General features: G+C 42.4%; 1 protein-coding gene across 2 annotated transcripts in view; it reads left to right on the top strand.

Moving 5' to 3' along the window:
* LOC308296266 (poly [ADP-ribose] polymerase tankyrase-1-like) overlaps positions 1-18258 on the top strand; it is a 41839-nt gene extending 23581 nt beyond the window's left edge. For both annotated transcript variants that reach the window (XM_080739474.1, XM_080739473.1), the window contains 12 exons: positions 430-649; positions 6160-6269; positions 7068-7256; positions 7930-8167; positions 8682-8764; positions 9782-9902; positions 10767-10864; positions 11173-11247; positions 12762-12867; positions 13658-13844; positions 14904-15060; positions 15974-18258. In XM_080739474.1, the coding sequence (XP_080595600.1) occupies positions 430-649; positions 6160-6269; positions 7068-7256; positions 7930-8167; positions 8682-8764; positions 9782-9902; positions 10767-10864; positions 11173-11247; positions 12762-12867; positions 13658-13844; positions 14904-15060; positions 15974-16060 (1671 nt within the window). In that variant the 3' untranslated portion in view covers positions 16061-18258. The remainder of the gene's footprint in view (positions 1-429; positions 650-6159; positions 6270-7067; positions 7257-7929; positions 8168-8681; positions 8765-9781; positions 9903-10766; positions 10865-11172; positions 11248-12761; positions 12868-13657; positions 13845-14903; positions 15061-15973) is intronic.

Raw genomic sequence — 18258 nt, 5'->3', positions numbered from 1 at the left:
TATTGATGTCAACAAAATAAAAACTAGACTAAAACGTTAGGGAGGGACTAGTGGAGAAGAGAGTCATTTTATGTTTGGTTGCTCTTCAGGTGTTGCGTGCTGAAAATAGCAGATCTACAAGCCCACAACCTGTCGCAGCGTGATGCGTTGTGAGCTTGTACATCTGCTATTTTCAGCACACAACCAAGTGTAAAATCAGTCATTACGATGCCATCAAGGCCTGCCAAAATACATTTCAGTTGACTAAATCAACTGTAGATTCAGTCGCCTAAAATCTTATGATATTTAGTCGACTAAAATTAAAACGTTTCAGGTGACTACATTATGACAAAAACTAAGCGACATTTTATTCAAAAGACTGACTAAAATGAAATCAAAATGTGCTGTCAAAAACAACACTGATGTTTGTTTTTTTTGTTAATTCCGCAGCATGGAGCAGACCCCACTAAGAAGAACCGTGACGGGAACATGCCTCTGGACATGGTGAAGGACGGAGACACGGACATCCAGGACCTGCTGAGAGGCGACGCTGCCCTGCTGGACGCTGCGAAGAAAGGCTGCCTGGCCCGCGTCCAGAAGCTCTGCTCCCCAGAGAACATCAACTGCCGAGACACCCAGGGACGCAACTCCACACCACTACATCTAGCAGGTAACACCTCCATACCACTACATCTAGCAGGTAACACCTCCATACCACTACATCTAGCAGGTAACACCTCCACACCACTACATCTAGCAGGTAACACCTCCACACCACTACATCTAGCAGGTAACACCTCCACACCACTACATCTAGCAGGTAACACCTCCACACCACTACATCTAGCAGGTAACACCTCCATACCACTACATCTAGCAGGTAACACCTCCACACCACTACATCTAGCAGGTAACACCTCCACACCACTACATCTAGCAGGTAACACCTCCATACCACTACATCTAGCAGGTAACACCTCCACACCACTACATCTAGCAGGTAACACCTCCACACCACTACATCTAGCAGGTAACACCTCCACACCACTACATCTAGCAGGTAACACCTCCACACCACTACATCTAGCAGGTAACACCTCCACACCACTACATCTAGCAGGTAACACCTCCACACCACTACATCTAGCAGGTAACACCTCCATACCACTACATCTAGCAGGTAACACCTCCACACCACTACATCTAGCAGGTAACACCTCCATACCACTACATCTAGCAGGTAACACCTCCACACCACTACATCTAGCAGGTAACACCTCCACACCACTACATCTAGCAGGTAACACCTCCATACCACTACATCTAGCAGGTAACACCTCCACACCACTACATCTAGCAGGTAACACCTCCATACCACTACATCTAGCAGGTAACACCTCCACACCACTACATCTAGCAGGTAACACCTCCACACCACTACATCTAGCAGGTAACACCTCCATACCACTACATCTAGCAGGTAACACCTCCATACCACTACATCTAGCAGGTAACACCTCCACACCACTACATCTAGCAGGTAACAGTAACGACTCCACACCACTACATCTAGCAGGTAACACCTCCACACCACTACATCTAGCAGGTAACCGTAACAACTCCACACCACTACATCTAGCAGGTAACAGTAACAACTCCACACCACTACATCTAGCAGGTAACAACTCCACACCACTACATCTAGCAGGTAACAGTAACAACTCCACACCACTACATCTAGCAGGTAACACCTCCACACCACTACATCTAGCAGGTAACAACTCCACACCACTACATCTAGCAGGTAACAACTCCACACCACTACATCTAGCAGGTAACAACTCCACACCACTACATCTAGCAGGTAACACCTCCACACCACTACATCTAGCAGGTAACACCTCCATACCACTACATCTAGCAGGTAACAACTCCACACCACTACATCTAGCAGGTAACACCTCCACACCACTACATCTAGCAGGTAACACCTCCATACCACTACATCTAGCAGGTAACAGCTCCACACCACTACATCTAGCAGGTAACACCTCCACACCACTACATCTAGCAGGTAACACCTCCACACCACTACATCTAGCAGGTAACACCTCCACACCACTACATCTAGCAGGTAACACCTCCACACCACTACATCTAGCAGGTAACACCTCCACACCACTACATCTAGCAGGTAACACCTCCATACCACTACATCTAGCAGGTAACACCTCCATACCACTACATCTAGCAGGTAACACCTCCACACCACTACATCTAGCAGGTAACACCTCCACACCACTACATCTAGCAGGTAACACCTCCATACCACTACATCTAGCAGGTAACACCTCCACACCACTACATCTAGCAGGTAACAACTCCACACCACTACATCTAGCAGGTAACAACTCCACACCACTACATCTAGCAGGTAACACCTCCACACCACTACATCTAGCAGGTAACACCTCCACACCACTACATCTAGCAGGTAACACCTCCACACCACTACATCTAGCAGGTAACACCTCCACACCACTACATCTAGCAGGTAACACCTCCACACCACTACATCTAGCAGGTAACAACTCCACACCACTACATCTAGCAGGTAACACCTCCATACCACTACATCTAGCAGGTAACACCTCCACACCACTACATCTAGCAGGTAACACCTCCATACCACTACATCTAGCAGGTAACACCTCCATACCACTACATCTAGCAGGTAACAACTCCACACCACTACATCTAGCAGGTAACACCTCCACACCACTACATCTAGCAGGTAACACCTCCACACCACTACATCTAGCAGGTAACAACTCCACACCACTACATCTAGCAGGTAACACCTCCACACCACTACATCTAGCAGGTAACACCTCCATACCACTACATCTAGCAGGTAACACCTCCACACCACTACATCTAGCAGGTAACACCTCCATACCACTACATCTAGCAGGTAACACCTCCACACCACTACATCTAGCAGGTAACAACTCCACACCACTACATCTAGCAGGTAACAACTCCACACCACTACATCTAGCAGGTAACACCTCCACACCACTACATCTAGCAGGTAACACCTCCACACCGCTACATCTAGCAGGTAACACCTCCACACCACTACATCTAGCAGGTAACAACTCCACACCACTACATCTAGCAGGTAACACCTCCACACCGCTACATCTAGCAGGTAACAACTCCACACCACTACATCTAGCAGGTAACACCTCCACACCACTACATCTAGCAGGTAACAACTCCACACCACTACATCTAGCAGGTAACACCTCCACACCACTACATCTAGCAGGTAACAACTCCACACCACTACATCTAGCAGGTAACACCTCCACACCACTACATCTAGCAGGTAACACCTCCACACCACTACATCTAGCAGGTAACACCTCCACACCACTACATCTAGCAGGTAACAACTCCACACCACTACATCTAGCAGGTAACAACTCCACACCACTACATCTAGCAGGTAACACCTCCACACCACTACATCTAGCAGGTAACAACTCCACACCACTACATCTAGCAGGTAACAACTCCACACCACTACATCTAGCAGGTAACAACTCCACACCACTACATCTAGCAGGTAACAACTCCACACCACTACATCTAGCAGGTAACAACTCCACACCACTACATCTAGCAGGTAACAACTCCACACCACTACATCTAGCAGGTAACACCTCCACACCACTACATCTAGCAGGTAACAACTCCACACCACTACATCTAGCAGGTAACAACTCCACACCACTACATCTAGCAGGTAACAACTCCACACCACTACATCTAGCAGGTAACAACTCCACACCACTACATCTAGCAGGTAACAACTCCACACCACTACATCTAGCAGGTAACAACTCCACACCACTACATCTAGCAGGTAACAGTAGGGCATTCGCGAATAGTGATTTTTAGTATTCGAATTATTCGACCTCAAAGTAGAGTCGAATATTCGACAGGACTGGCCAAACTGTCAAATATTAAGTAAGCAAGAGGCGAACATTGTGAAAATGCGAGGCGTTGTGAGCATGTAGATCTGCTATTTTCACAATATTTATCTGTGGAACCGTGTCACATTAACTTGTTGAGTGCCGATCCCGAACTAGTTCGGCTTTATTTCAATCCAATACAATTTTTTTTTTATTAATTCACTTACCCTGATATGAGCTGCTTGTAGAGTCGTGGGTGGTCCTGGCTCGTCCTACGCAAGCCAGCTAGCCATTTAGCATGGTCCGACGATATATTCCATTAAAAATGGTTTAAAATACATTTTTGAGCCCCCCAATGTTCACCGAATGTTCAGCGCCGCTTCCGGAACGTAGTCCAGTGTGCCGATCCCGAATTAGTTCGGCTTTTTTAATGAAATGAATAAAATGATCCGAGGCCTTCTGAAGCCTGTGCCTAAATTTTCAAGCAGGGTGTTCCAAATCCGGGCGCCCCCGGCCGGCCGTTACCCAAGAACGCCGCCGCGAATCGCCGCCGAATCCAATGAAACACCACATCTTTGAAGGGCCATATCTCTGGATTGTGTTTTTAGGGAAGCGGCGCGAGGTTTATTTACGGCGAAATCGCCGAAAAATGATCTTTAAAATGACAAAATGCGAATAGCTAATCTTTAGCCATTATCATCCGGGACCTTTCCATGACGTGCACGAACGTGAGCACGCGCGTCACTGCAACGTGAGTCCCCGGATGCTAAAGCGCTCGCCTATGGGAGAAAGCCTGGCATTCTATGGCGCCATCTAGGGGCTGGCACTGGAAGCGTTAAATGATACCTACAATTCCAAGTGCTTGTCAGGGTGGGGGTCCCCAGTTCAAATATGTTTATTTTGGGGGTCACGGGCTAAAAAGGTTTGAGAACCCCTGGTATAAAGCATTAACAAATTCATCCACCAGGGGCATTCTTATGACTTCCTATCTAGCCAAGCTTTATAAACTATATATTTTTTAAAGAGAAAAAAAGAAAAGTACGTGAATATTCGACTTCGGTGAACAACGTCGAATAGTGACTTTGATATTCGAATATTCGAATATTTGGTGAATGCCCTAGGTAACAGATACTTGTTCTTCATGACAATACATGTCAAATGTTAGTAGAAAAGAGTACTAAACAGTTAATATCCATTGTATGGGCTACGATCAGATCCCACCAGAAACATCTATCCCCTGCCTCTGTTATCATCATCTCTGTCCACTCTTCTTATATATGTATTACCAAATGTACATACCATTTTATTACCCTCCAGTGCTTGGGGGGGACCCCACAAACAATGCAACATGCAATGACAGCTTGTAAAACATTCAAGAATCAACAGGGATTTATTTGTTACTTAATCATACAGGTACAAGCACAAAATGTTAGTTGGCCAACTCAACAAAACAATATGACCCAAAAAGATTATTATACTGGATGTAATGTAACGTTTATAAAAAAAAATACACAAGTGTAGATTAGTTAAAGTACAGGTAGAAAGGGAAGTATGATAAACCTCTTAAGGCAGGTATATCTTTAGCAGCAGTATCCATGTCTATTTAACCCATTTAGGCCTAGAATTATTGACTGCTTTAACCAGTGAAAAATAGCAGATATACAAGCTCACTGCGCTGCGAGCTTGTAGATCTGCTATTTTTGAAAAAGTCGTGAAAATGTGTGCAAATCTTTGAATATATGTATTTTCAAAGCGAACGTTTGTAACTCAAATTTTGCTTCTGGGTGGTCCCTGGAACTAGATATTTTGAGATGCGGGTCCTTGGCCAAAAGAATATAATTTTGGGGGTCCTTCACATGAAAAGGTTTGAGAACCACTGACATAGTAGTCTCTCAAGAACAGACTAACTGAGCTCCAGTTATGTGAAAAGGACCTTTTCTTTGGCGATGGCTGGCCAGATTGCTGACATATAAACACAGGTTTTTTTTTTTTATTTTTTTTTTTTTTTATTTTTTCAAAAATAGCAGATCTACAAGCTCGCAGCACGGCACTCGGTGCCGCAGTGCCGCGCTGTGAGCTTGTATATCTGCTATTTTTCAATAGTTAAAGCATAAAATAATGATACACAATAATGTGTCCCTGTTCGCCAACAGTTGCAGTAAAAATAAATGTTGCTCTATTATATTGTCATCTTCAGCTGGCTACAACAACCTGGAGGTGGCCGAGTATCTGCTGGAACACGGAGCTGATGTCAACGCCCAAGACAAAGGAGGCCTCATCCCTCTTCACAATGCAGCCTCTTATGGGGTCAGTCACAACAAAATATTAATAGTTTAAAAAGGAAAGTCCACAGAAAAGCTTTCAGGGTTCCCACGGTCATGAAATTCCTGGAAATATTTTGAAATTAGAAAAATATTTTTCCAGTACTGGAAATGTTTTGGAATTCATCAAGGGTCCTGGAAGGTCCTGGAAAAAATAGCTATGAATTGTCTTTGGTTATTGATTTTGTTAATACGACTGAAATGAAAAATTAAACATTGGCCAAATTGTCAAATATTAGAGGCAGAAATTGTGAAAATAGCAGATCTACATAGATCGGCTATTTTCACAATAGAACCGTGTTATACAAAATTCCTCAACTCTTAGTGCTCGTCAGGGTGCCGGGTCCCCAGTTCAAATATGATTATTTCGGGGGACACAGCCTGAAAAGGTTGAGAACCACTGGCATACACTACCCGTCTTTGGGCATTGCGCATAGGAGTAAGCGACTTGTTATTGAGCTGAATTATTGTTATATAGCCCTGGAAATTGGGTTAAATATTGTGGAAAAGTTTTGGAAATTAATTGGTAAAAATGTGTGGGAACCCTGAAAATATTGCCCGGAGCAAAGATATCGTGCAGACTTTTCTTGTTTTAAGCAGTTCCTTATCATGTCCTGCACCAGAGACAACTCGATGTGCAACACTACCACCATCAATTTCCTCACCAATTACAATACATTTTGGCATGGTGTTAAAACCATACCCAGTTGGAATTATGAAATATTAACCAAAATACATCACCATCTTGCGTGTGTGTAATATTTCCTCATCCATCTCTCCACAGCACGTCGACATAGCAGCTCTGCTGATCAAGTACAACACGTGTGTGAATGCCACAGACAAATGGGCATTCACGCCCCTCCACGAGGCGGCACAGAAGGGTCGTACCCAGCTCTGTGCCCTGCTGCTGGCCCACGGTGCCGACCCAACCATGAAGAACCAGGAAGGGCAGACTGCGTTGGACCTCGCCACGGTAAGGCCACCAGGGCTCCACGTTGACATGAAGCAAGCCTGCCATGAAATTGATTATTTATTTATTTTACCTGGGAAAGTTCTTTGAATTTGGAAGCCTGTTTTGCTGGATTTCCCCAAAAGTGATGGAGTTAGTAAAGGGCTACAAAAGATGGAAACATATTCTATATTGCTTTGACATCACAGGTTTGATTCGGACTGTTTGCTGGCGTCGTATGCCCCACTTCCCTTCAACCCTGCCATACATCCTAAGTAAATGATAAATCAAAAATCAAACCTCGGTTCGAAGTGAAGCGGTGAATTTCTATTCTATGTGTTCTAGAGCTATGAAATCTGTGTTCCCTAGATCTATACATTCTGTGTTCTAGTTTTATACTTTCTATGTGCTTTAGTTCTATATTTTTATGAATTCTGAATGATTTTGTCTGGAGGGCCAAATTGTCATGTGAAGGTTGACCAATCCTCAATTCAGACAAAGCCACTCCTTGGGAATCTATGGGAATCCTCAAAAAACATGTACGGGACAGACAAAGCCACTCCTTGGGAATCTATGGGAATCCTCAAAAAACATGTACGGGACAGACAAAGCCACTCCTTGGAAGCGGCTTTCACCGCTTCAAAAACAGACTAAATAATAGTTTGTCCTTTTGTCCATCTCTCCATGGTCTCTGTAGGCTGATGACATCCGCGCCCTGCTAATGGACGCTATGCCCCCTGACGCCCTTCCCAGCTGCTTTAAGCCCCAGGCCACGGTGGTCAGTGCCTCGGTCATCTCGCCGGCCTCCACCCCCTCCTGCCTGTCGGCCGCCAGCAGCATAGACAACCTGTCAGGCCCGCTCAATGAGCTGGCCGCCGCCGGGGCCTCCGGAGTCGCAGACGGAGCCACGGGAACAGACAGGAAGGAAGGAGAGAGTAAGTTGGATTGTGGTGTTATTGGGAGGCTCATTGTTAAACGATCACTAAACTATAACATGGTTCTATTGTGAAAATAGCAGATCGACATGCTCACAACGCCTCGCCTTGCGAGGCGTTGTGAGCATGTAGATCGGCTATTTTCACAATTTCTGCCTCGTAATATTGGACATTTTGGCCAATGTTTAATTTGTCATTTTAGAGGTATTAAAAAGTCTTTAAATTGTCACTGTAGAAATGACGCGTTCTATACACCTAAACTTCGTGTTGGTTTGATTACTGTTGAGTGAGAAAACAATTGTTGCACATTAAGCTAATCACCTGGGGACCCCTCAAAATAATTTGGGGACCCCGCTGGGGGTCCCGACCCACAGGTTGAGAACCACTGGTTTAGGTGTCATAGCTTTGACCCTTCAAAGGACCTGATCAAGGAATTTATGTGTTGGTTGAGTTTGGTGTCCTGGTACTGATTCACGGTATCTTTTAACACTGTGTGCTTTCTTTGTTGTTTTAGTGGCAATGCTGGACATGAACATCAGTCAGTTCTTGAAGAGCCTGGGCCTGGAGCACCTCAGGGACATCTTTGAGAGGGAACAGGTGCGAACCAAACACACCTCATATTCTGTACCTACATCGCCCTAACACAGAATAACTGCTTTAGTCACAATATAAGAAATCTAAATTTGAACTTCAGCACTGACACCAATATCCACAAATTCACAAACTCCCATATGTTCCCTGATTTCATCAATATGAGGTCATAGTACTACCAATATAAACCGGAAAACGAGTACAATGGGTATTGCATAACTGAAGGGGGATGAATTCTGAATTTCTGACATGCATCGCACTTGTATAAGAAATTCAACAGTAATCATCAATATACAGCTTTTGTCTAATTTAGAGGAGTAGTTCACCACTTTTCAACCTGTCTTTATAATAGGTCCTCACTAATGTTCATGATAAAATATCTCAATTTTTTTCTACTCAGTCCAAGTCTCCTAGGAGAGCTGTGGGAAGTTCAGAATCCATCGTCTTGTGACATCATTTTCCCCCCAAAAAGAATTAATCAATATTTTTGAAAAAAATATTCAGATTTTTATTATCGCGAGAACAATGGCTTCCACTTTAAAATTGCAACTTTTCAGGAATGGAAAGCCTGCAGTTTCTATAAACTGGATTGGCAATCGATGATGTCACAAGACTCCAGTGGTGTTAGCTTGTCAGTTGTCACCATTGGTGTGTGAATGTGGGAAGTGAGGACGCTGGCGTTGACTGTTCGCCGCTTCACCTCCCAATGTATGAATGAATGGAACATTGTAAGCGCTTTGAGTTCGCAACTTGCTTAGAAAAGCGCTATAAAAATGCAATTCATTATTATTATTATTATTAAGACGATGGGTTTCTGACCTGCCCACAGCCCTCCTGTGGAAAAAAAAAGAAAAAGCTATTTTTGAGTGAGGACCAATTATATGAACATAGGTTGAAAAGTGGTGGAGTGCCCTTTTTTAAATGATCCAAATAATATTTTAGATCCCATTCCCGTTTCCATGCCAACTATACTCTGGTGTTGTGCTGCTTGTCAACACGTTATGTCAACTCATTTTGTTCCAGATCACCCTGGATGTGCTGGTTGACATGGGTCACGAGGAGCTCAAGGAGATAGGGATTAATGCCTATGGCCACCGTCACAAACTCATTAAAGGCGTAGAGAGACTGCTGGGCGGTCAACCAGGTAAAGAAAGCCTCTGTGGACCTCTCAACCTGGCTACTGTCACACAATATGGAGACTGACCTCTTTTTAACCCATTTAGGTCTAGAATTATTGAATGCTTTAACCAGTGAAAAATAGCAGATATACAAGCTTGTAGATCTGCTATTTTTTAAAAAGTCGTGAAAATGTGTGCAAATATTTGAATATATGTATTTTTAAAGCAAACGTTTGGAACTCAAATTTTGCTTCGGGGCGATCCCTGGAACTAAATATTTTGAGATGCGGGTCCGTGGCCAAATAAATATAATTTTGGGGGTCCTTCACATGAAAAGGTTTGAGAACCACTGTTAGTCTCTCAAGAACAGACTAACTGAGCTCCATTTAAGTGAAAAGGACCTTTTCTTTGACGATGGCTATAGCCAGATTGCTGACATAGAAACATAGTTTTTTCAAAAAATCTTAGAAGGATTCAAAAGACACTTACAGAATCGGGTCAAAATTCTAATTTTCACGATTTCTCAAAAATAGCAGATCTACAAGCTAGTGCCACGCTGCGAGCTTGTATATCTGCTATTTTTCAATAGTTAAAGCATAAAATAATGATACACAATAATGTGTACCCGTTCTGAATGGGTTAAAATATACTGACAGGTTTCTAAGCATGCGCGCTGTTTTACAGTAGCATGTTTGTTCACATTCATGCAGTCACATACTGTAGTCACCTAGAGCTGTCTCGTAAAACTAGAACATATTCTCAGCTCCACTGTAGCATCTCGAGGCCAAAGGGAATCTGTCCTCCGTCGGGGGAAAGTGCGCTCACTTGATTTTTTTATTATTAATTTACCACAAATGCACCCTTTGAATGTACCTGTGTTTTCCCCTCAGGTGCCAACCCATACCTGACATTCCATTGTGCCAGCCAGGGCACAATTCTTATCGACCTTGCCACTGATGATAAGGAGTGCCAATCTGTCGAAGAGGAGGTTAGTGGAGTTTAGTGTCGCCGTGAGCTTTTGTAATAGACCACAATCAACACAAATATTTGTTTTAATCTACACACCATAATACATATCACATACTTGTTTAACCATATAACCAGCCATATTCTTATGATGAAATATACCCCATGGTCATGATACTATTTAAACTCATACAGTGGAGTGATTTGCCAGCCACGACATTTTACCATTGCTTGACTGACTGGTTGCTGGTGTTAATCTTGCACCCTCTGATCACTGTGCTTCATGTTTGGAGGTGATAAAGCATGTTTTGTGTTGCCTTTGTCCCCCAGATGCAGAGCACTATCCGTGAGCACAGGGACGGAGGCAACGCTGGAGGAGTGTTCAGCAGATACAACATCATTAAGGTCTGAACCAGCCCTGGGTTCACTTCCCACGCATTCTGGAAAACATGTAGTATTATGCAGCTAATATACCTATTATGTTGTTGCTTTGGAAAATATTTTATGTGCATAACAAGATTGTTGTTGAATAACTGAGTCGAGAAGCATAACTAAGGCATTTCTTTTTTATTTATTTTTTTCTGCATGAAACATTTAACCCTTTGGGTGCCATCATCACGCAGCGAAAATCCTCCATTTAGTCCCATGCATTGTGCTGGAGAAAAGCTTCTTTATCTCAAAAGTGTGTTTTTAATGGCGAGAACCACATTTTTCCACGGCTAGATAGCAAAATAATGATCGGCTAACTGTAGCTTTAGCCTATCCATGATGGTATCAGAGTCATGTGACACGCGAGCCTGCTGACGTGCATGCGTCACCACGCTGGAGCTTCACAATAAAGCAGGGCATAGGGATAATTTGCCTGGCACCCTACGGCTGGGTTCTGGCGCCATCGTGTGCCACTTATTGTGCAATTAACATCATGTCATGCCAGTATGTATAAAAGTGCTGAGCATGCTCACTTGACCTCAATTTTGGATGAAGATGGCAATAGAGAACTATGTTAAGTGATCATGAATGATGGTTAATTATTAGGGCATGGATGGCAGGAGCTCTCATTTAGACAGTGGGAACCGTTTTTCTAAAGTGACATCTGTATTTTTATACCAGTAAATTGGTTTGGAAATTAGGTCAAAAGCGCACATTCAGTGACCGTGTTGCTTGTGCAGTAGTGCAATATGTAAGGAACGGAAGACAATAGAAGAGCAACTCTCTGCTGACAATGTCAATGCTGGAACTTTCAAAAAGCAGTTGCAACGTTGATGGTTTTTTTAATTGATTGTGCATCCTTGCATAAACCATCAACGCATTATGCAGTACTGAATGTCAGCTGAATATTTGGAAGCAGCAAGTAGAGCCTTTTTTTCCACGGTCATGAAATTCCTGGAAATATTTTGAAATTAGAAAAATATTTTTCCAGTACTGGAAAAGTTTTTAAATTGATCAAGGGTCCTGGAAAGTCCTGGAAAAAATAGCTACTTTTATTTTTGCTATGCCTGTCTTTGGGCATTGCACATAGGTGTAAGCAACACGTTATTGCGCTGAATTATTGTTATAATGTTGTTGTCGGGTGAAAACCTTGTATTTCCAAAACCATTCGTTTTGCGTTTATCATTTTAAAAATGATTTAAAATAGTGAAAACAGACGATCTACAAGCGAGGCGTTGTGTGCTTGTAGATCTGCTGTTTTCACTACTTTTGTGCGACGGCCTTGTATGATGAAGCAGGGCTTTGCTTTGCGAAAGAACGTACACATTTGAAACGTGGAGATACGAGGTTTCCACCCGACAACGACGATATAGTCCTGGAAATTGGGTTAAATATTCTGGGAAAGTTTTGGAAATGCATTGGAAAAAATGTGTGGGAACCCTGACTAGGCTGTTCCTCAAAAGTGTCATTGTTGTTGTTTTCACACACAGATCCAGAAGGTGGTGAACAAGAAGCTGAGGGAGCGATACACACACCGGCAGAAGGAGATTGCAGACGAGAACCACAACCACCACAATGAGAGAATGTTGTTCCATGGTAAAAAATACATTCTATTGGTTGATTTGTCTCACGGTCTCATCAAGCATCTTTTTTATTTTTTACACAGTGGTTATAACTTAATTTCCAAGGATATCAAGAGGTTTGCTTTTCTTGGGATATTTTCTTGATTTTGGTGACCCCATGGGCCTTTCCTCCGGTGGCTACTGGCTACCCTTGGGTCAAAATGTCCCTTCCTCACAAGATATCACAATTGGTGGATTGCGGATGACTTTTAGAATAATATAAACTTATATCACTATACAGGGTTCCCACAGTCATGAAATTCCTGGAAATATTTTGAAATTAGAAAAATATTTTTCCAGTACTGGAAAAGTTTTGGAATTGATCTAGGGTCCTAGGAGGTCCTGGAAAAATAGCTATGCATTGTCTTTGGTTATTGATTTTGTTAATACCTCTGAAATGACAAATTAAACATTGGCCAAATTGTCAGAAATTGTCAGAAATTGTGAAAATAGCAGATCTACATGCTCACAACGTGAGCATGTAGATCGGCTATTTTCACAATAGAACCGTGTTATACAGTTCACACATGATTATTTCGGGGGTCACCGCCTGAAAAGGTTGAGAACCACTGGCATACACTACCTGTCTTTGGGCATTGCGCATAGGATTAAGCGACTCGTTATTGAGCTGAATTATTGTTATATAGTCCTGGAAATCTGGTTAAATATTCTGGAAAAGTTTTTGAAATTAAATGGTAAAAATGTGTGGGAACCCTGACTATAAAATCATGCAGCTCTAACTCTACCTCTGTATCTTCTTCCAGGTTCTCCATTCATCAACGCCATCATCCACAAAGGCTTTGATGAGCGGCATGCCTACATAGGGGGGATGTTTGGAGCAGGGATCTACTTCGCTGAGAACTCTTCAAAGAGCAACCAGTATGTCTATGGCATTGGAGGGGGCACCGGCTGCCCTGCCCACAAAGACCGTTCCTGCTACGTGTGCCACAGGTGAGGTGTCCAGGGAATGACATGTGATGGCATTATTGAATGCTTAAACCAGTGAGAAATAGCAGATATACAAGCTCACAGCGCGGCACCGAGTGCCACGCTGCGAGCTTGTAGATCTGCTATTCTTTGAAAAAAGTCGTGAAAATGTGTGCAAATCTTTGAATATATGTATTTTCAAAGCGAACGTTTGTAACTCACATTTTGCTTCTGGGTGGTCCCTGGAACTAGATATTTTGAGATGGGGGTCCGTGGCCAAATAAATATCAGTTTGGGGGTCCTTCACATGAAAAGGTTTGAGAACCACTGACATAGTAGTCTCTCAAGAACAGACTAACTGAGAACCAGTTAAGTGAAAAGGACCTTTTCTTTGACGATGGCTATAGCCAGATTGCTGACATAGAAACACAGGTTTTTCAAAAAATCTTAGAAGGATTCAAAAGACACTTCAAAAGACAAATCTAATTTTCACGATTTTTCAAAAATAGCAGATCTACAAGCTCGCAGCTGAGCTTGTATATCTGCTATTTTTCAATGGTAAAAGCATAAAATAATAATACACAATAATGTGTACCCGTTTAAAACTAAACTAAAGCTTTCACTCCTCAAACATGTTGCTATGTCCTTCTCTAGCACAACGCAAATACTCCACAGCAGGGCTCTGTTTTCATTATTACCTGGTTTAAGCTCTATACTGTATTACTGTAGAGAGCTTTTTAATTTATTTTTTAAATGTTTTTAAATATTAGAGCAAATGTTTAGGATTTCACAGCTTGCACTAGCATATAGACTGTGATGATGGCCACAGGCCATTTTATTCTTTTCAACCCTCAAAACGATCAATGGTATTCTTTTATTTGTCTCCTATGCTATGTCTACATGTGTGTTTTATAGTTCTTGTGTGAAGCACATTGTAACACTGAAAGTAAAACCGCTTTGGAGAAGTGCTAAATAGTTAATAATTATTATTAGTCATCTTTTAGAGCGTTGTGCTGTGAGAATCCTGGTGAGTAGTCTAGTCTGACACCCTAACCTGACCAAAGTCTTGTCTTGTACTCTCAGGCAGATGCTGTTCTGCCGAGTGACCCTGGGGAAGTCCTTCCTCCAGTTCAGTGCCATGAAGATGGCTCACGCACCCCCGGGTCACCACTCTGTGATCGGGCGGCCCAGTGTTAACGGCCTGGCCTATGCGGAGTACGTCATCTATCGGGGAGAGCAGGTGAGACATGCTGAACTTATTTTATTTTTAAGAACAGTAACACACTAGTCCATAAATGGGGTGTGCGTCTCCAAACTATATGCAGACTTGGAGTTATGCGCTCTGTAAGTGTAGTTATTTACGCATGTAGGAGCGCTGCTAATTTGATCCTGTTGGCTCTGTCTGACAACCCGATCAATGGGTGTTGACTATTCACATGACTTCCCTTGTCCCTACCCAGATTTTTCTTGCCTGTCCGGGGATTGAACTGGCAGGGTTCCCGCGGTCATGAAATTCCTGGAAATATTTTGAAATTAGAAAAATATTTTTCCCATACTGGAAAAGTTTTGGAATGTATCAAGGGTCCTGGAAGGTCCTGGAAAAAAATTGCTATGCATTGTTTTTGGTTATTGATTTTGTATAATAGTAATACCTCTGAAATGACAAATTAAACATGGGCCAAATTGTCAAATATTAGAGACAGAAATTGTGAAAATAGCAGGTCTACATGCTCACAACGCCTCGCAACGAGCATGTAGACCTGCTATTTTCACAATAGAAACCGTGTTTTACAAAATTCCTCAACTCTTGTCAGGGTGCCGGGTCCCCAGTTAAAACATGATTATTTCGGGGGTCACGGCCTGAAAACACTACACTACCTGTCTTTGGGCATTGCGCATAGGAGTAAGCGACCTGTTATTGAGCTGAATTATTGTTATATAGTCCTGGAAATTGGGTTAAATATTCTGGAAAAGTTTTGGAAATGAATTGGTAAAAATGTGTGGGAACTCTGACTGGGAATCTTATGGCCTCCCAAAACTTTAGACAACCACTGCCTCCAAATATATATATTTATTGTGATATCACTGTTGTCTCTCGGATATTAGTTAAGATGATTACTCTACTGTCATGTCTTTTTTCCTCCCCTCTACAGGCCTACCCAGAGTACCTCATCACCTACCAGATCCTTAAACCAGAGAGTGCAGCTCAGTCTGCTGCGGGCGCAGAGCAAAAGTCGTAGTTATGCGCACAACGCATGCGTGCGCTCCACACACACACACTAGGATTTTGTGGTGTTTTTGTTTGTTTGTTTGTTTGTTTTGCTATTCTCAATTTTATTGTAAATGCCTAAAAACAGATTTCATTTTTATTTACATCACAGAATTCCATTCTCTAGTCCAGTAGAATACATGGTGACTGGTGGATCATAACTGAAATATGCTGTATAATAATCTCCCCTCTTGTGATAATGACGTGTCCGTTTTGTCTCTCTTTCTTTGCATTGGCTTGCATGTACTTGAGACAGACGCATGTATGGCCCAAAAGCACGCCTGGATTCTTTTAACCCCTCCCTCCTCCCTCCCTTGCTTGTAGAGAATATACATTATCAGCCGATTCTCCCCGTTTTATTATTTTTTTTAGTTTACTCTCCGGTCTTGTAAAGGGTGATTTATACTTAGTTGCCGGCCAGTGTTGTGCGCCGAAAATAGCAGATCTAACAGCGTGCAACGCGTGGCAGTAACGACACACTGCGAGCTTATAGATCTGCTATTTTCGGTGTGCAACACCGGTGCACAACCAAATATGAATCAGGTGTAACTATGAGGAATCTCCTCTCCTTCATCCTCTCCCCCTTCACTCTGTCAACCAAACCCTGTAATCCACGTACTACTACTGCCCCACCCATTCCCCTGTCATACTGTATTAAGAAGCAGCTCTGTGATTTTAATACTAATATAACACTACCAAGCGGGTGGCCAGTGCACCACTTGCTGAAGCAGTAATTATGCCTTTTCTTTTTTTTAAATGTGACATTTAACTGTGGTGCCTAATCACAGAACACTAAGGTCATTGCTTTTTAACCCATTTAGAATGGGTACACATTATAGTGTATTATTATTTTATGCTTTAACTATTGAAAAATAGCAGATATACAAGCTCGCAGCCGAGCTTGTAGATCTGCTATTTTTGAAAAATCATGAAAATTTGAATTTTGACCTGATTCTATAAGTTTCTTTTGAATCCTTCTAAGGTTTTTTGAAAAACCTATGTTTCTATGTCAGCAATCTGGCCAGCCATCGTCAAAGAAAAGGTCCTTTTCACTCAACTGGAGCTCAGTTAGTCTGTTCTTGAGAGACTACTATGTCAGTGGTTCTCAAACCTTTTCATGTGAAGGACCACCAAACTGATATGTATTTGGCCACGGACCCCCATCTCAAAATATCTAGTTCCAGGGACCACCCAGAAGCAAAATTTGAGTTACAAACGTTCGCTTTAAAAATACATAAAAGTCAAAGATTTGCACACATTTTCACGACTTTTTCAAAAATAGCAGATCTGTGCCACGCTGCGAGCTTGTATATCTGCTATTTTTCTATAGTTAAAGCATTCAATAATCTCAGGCCTAAATGGGTTGATTTTATTCCGGGGTGTACATGCCTATGAACTGGGTGTTTACCCTTCCCCCCTCCCCACCCACCCACATACACACACTCTGTCTCTGACATTCTGTTCAAGTTGCACGAGAGATGACTTGCGCTCAGTGAAGGGCCCCGTTTATTGATCGTGAACTGCTATTTTTGGTGCGCAACAACGGCTCGCAACTAAGTATGAATCACCCTTAAACGTTTTACTCTGAAGGGGCGTTGCGAGGCATCACGATGACATTATAAACATATTATACGCCTGTGTGCGCTAGTCTTGGAATATGAGCTTATGATAAAATGATATGCGTTGTATGTATTGACATGAAAAGCGATGCATCGCCAATATGCTATGACCGAGCTATATCATTGTTATCTAAAACAGTTGGTGCACAAAGTATTTAACACGCTTTGGCATATTATGTGTATTGTTGTATATCATACGTTCTCTTCTTAAAGATTACAAATTCACACCATGTGCTTAAAAATATGCTTTTGATGCCTTGCAATGGGTTATGAGCAACACACACCGTGAACACGTCGCAGCATCCTTCTATTGCCATGGTCTTACTGACATCCCATGCATAAAGATTTGCACTTTTTACATAGAAACCTATTTAAGTTATTTCGAAAATTAATTTGCAGATGTTACAGAAAAAAATGTTTGATGTACAGGTTGTGTAAATGGATTGTGTATAACTGTCAATGTTTAACAATATCGTTTTGAAGTTCAACTGTAAATGATGTCTAAATTTTCCTTTCATGCCTTCTTGATTCTCCCTACTTTTTTGAATAA

The sequence above is a fragment of the Nannobrachium achirus genome, assembly GCF_963921795.1.
Source record: "Nannobrachium achirus genome assembly, chromosome: 12".
NCBI classification, from domain to species: Eukaryota; Metazoa; Chordata; class Actinopteri; order Myctophiformes; family Myctophidae; genus Nannobrachium; species Nannobrachium achirus.
This window is presented reverse-complemented; position numbering and strand designations above follow the sequence as displayed.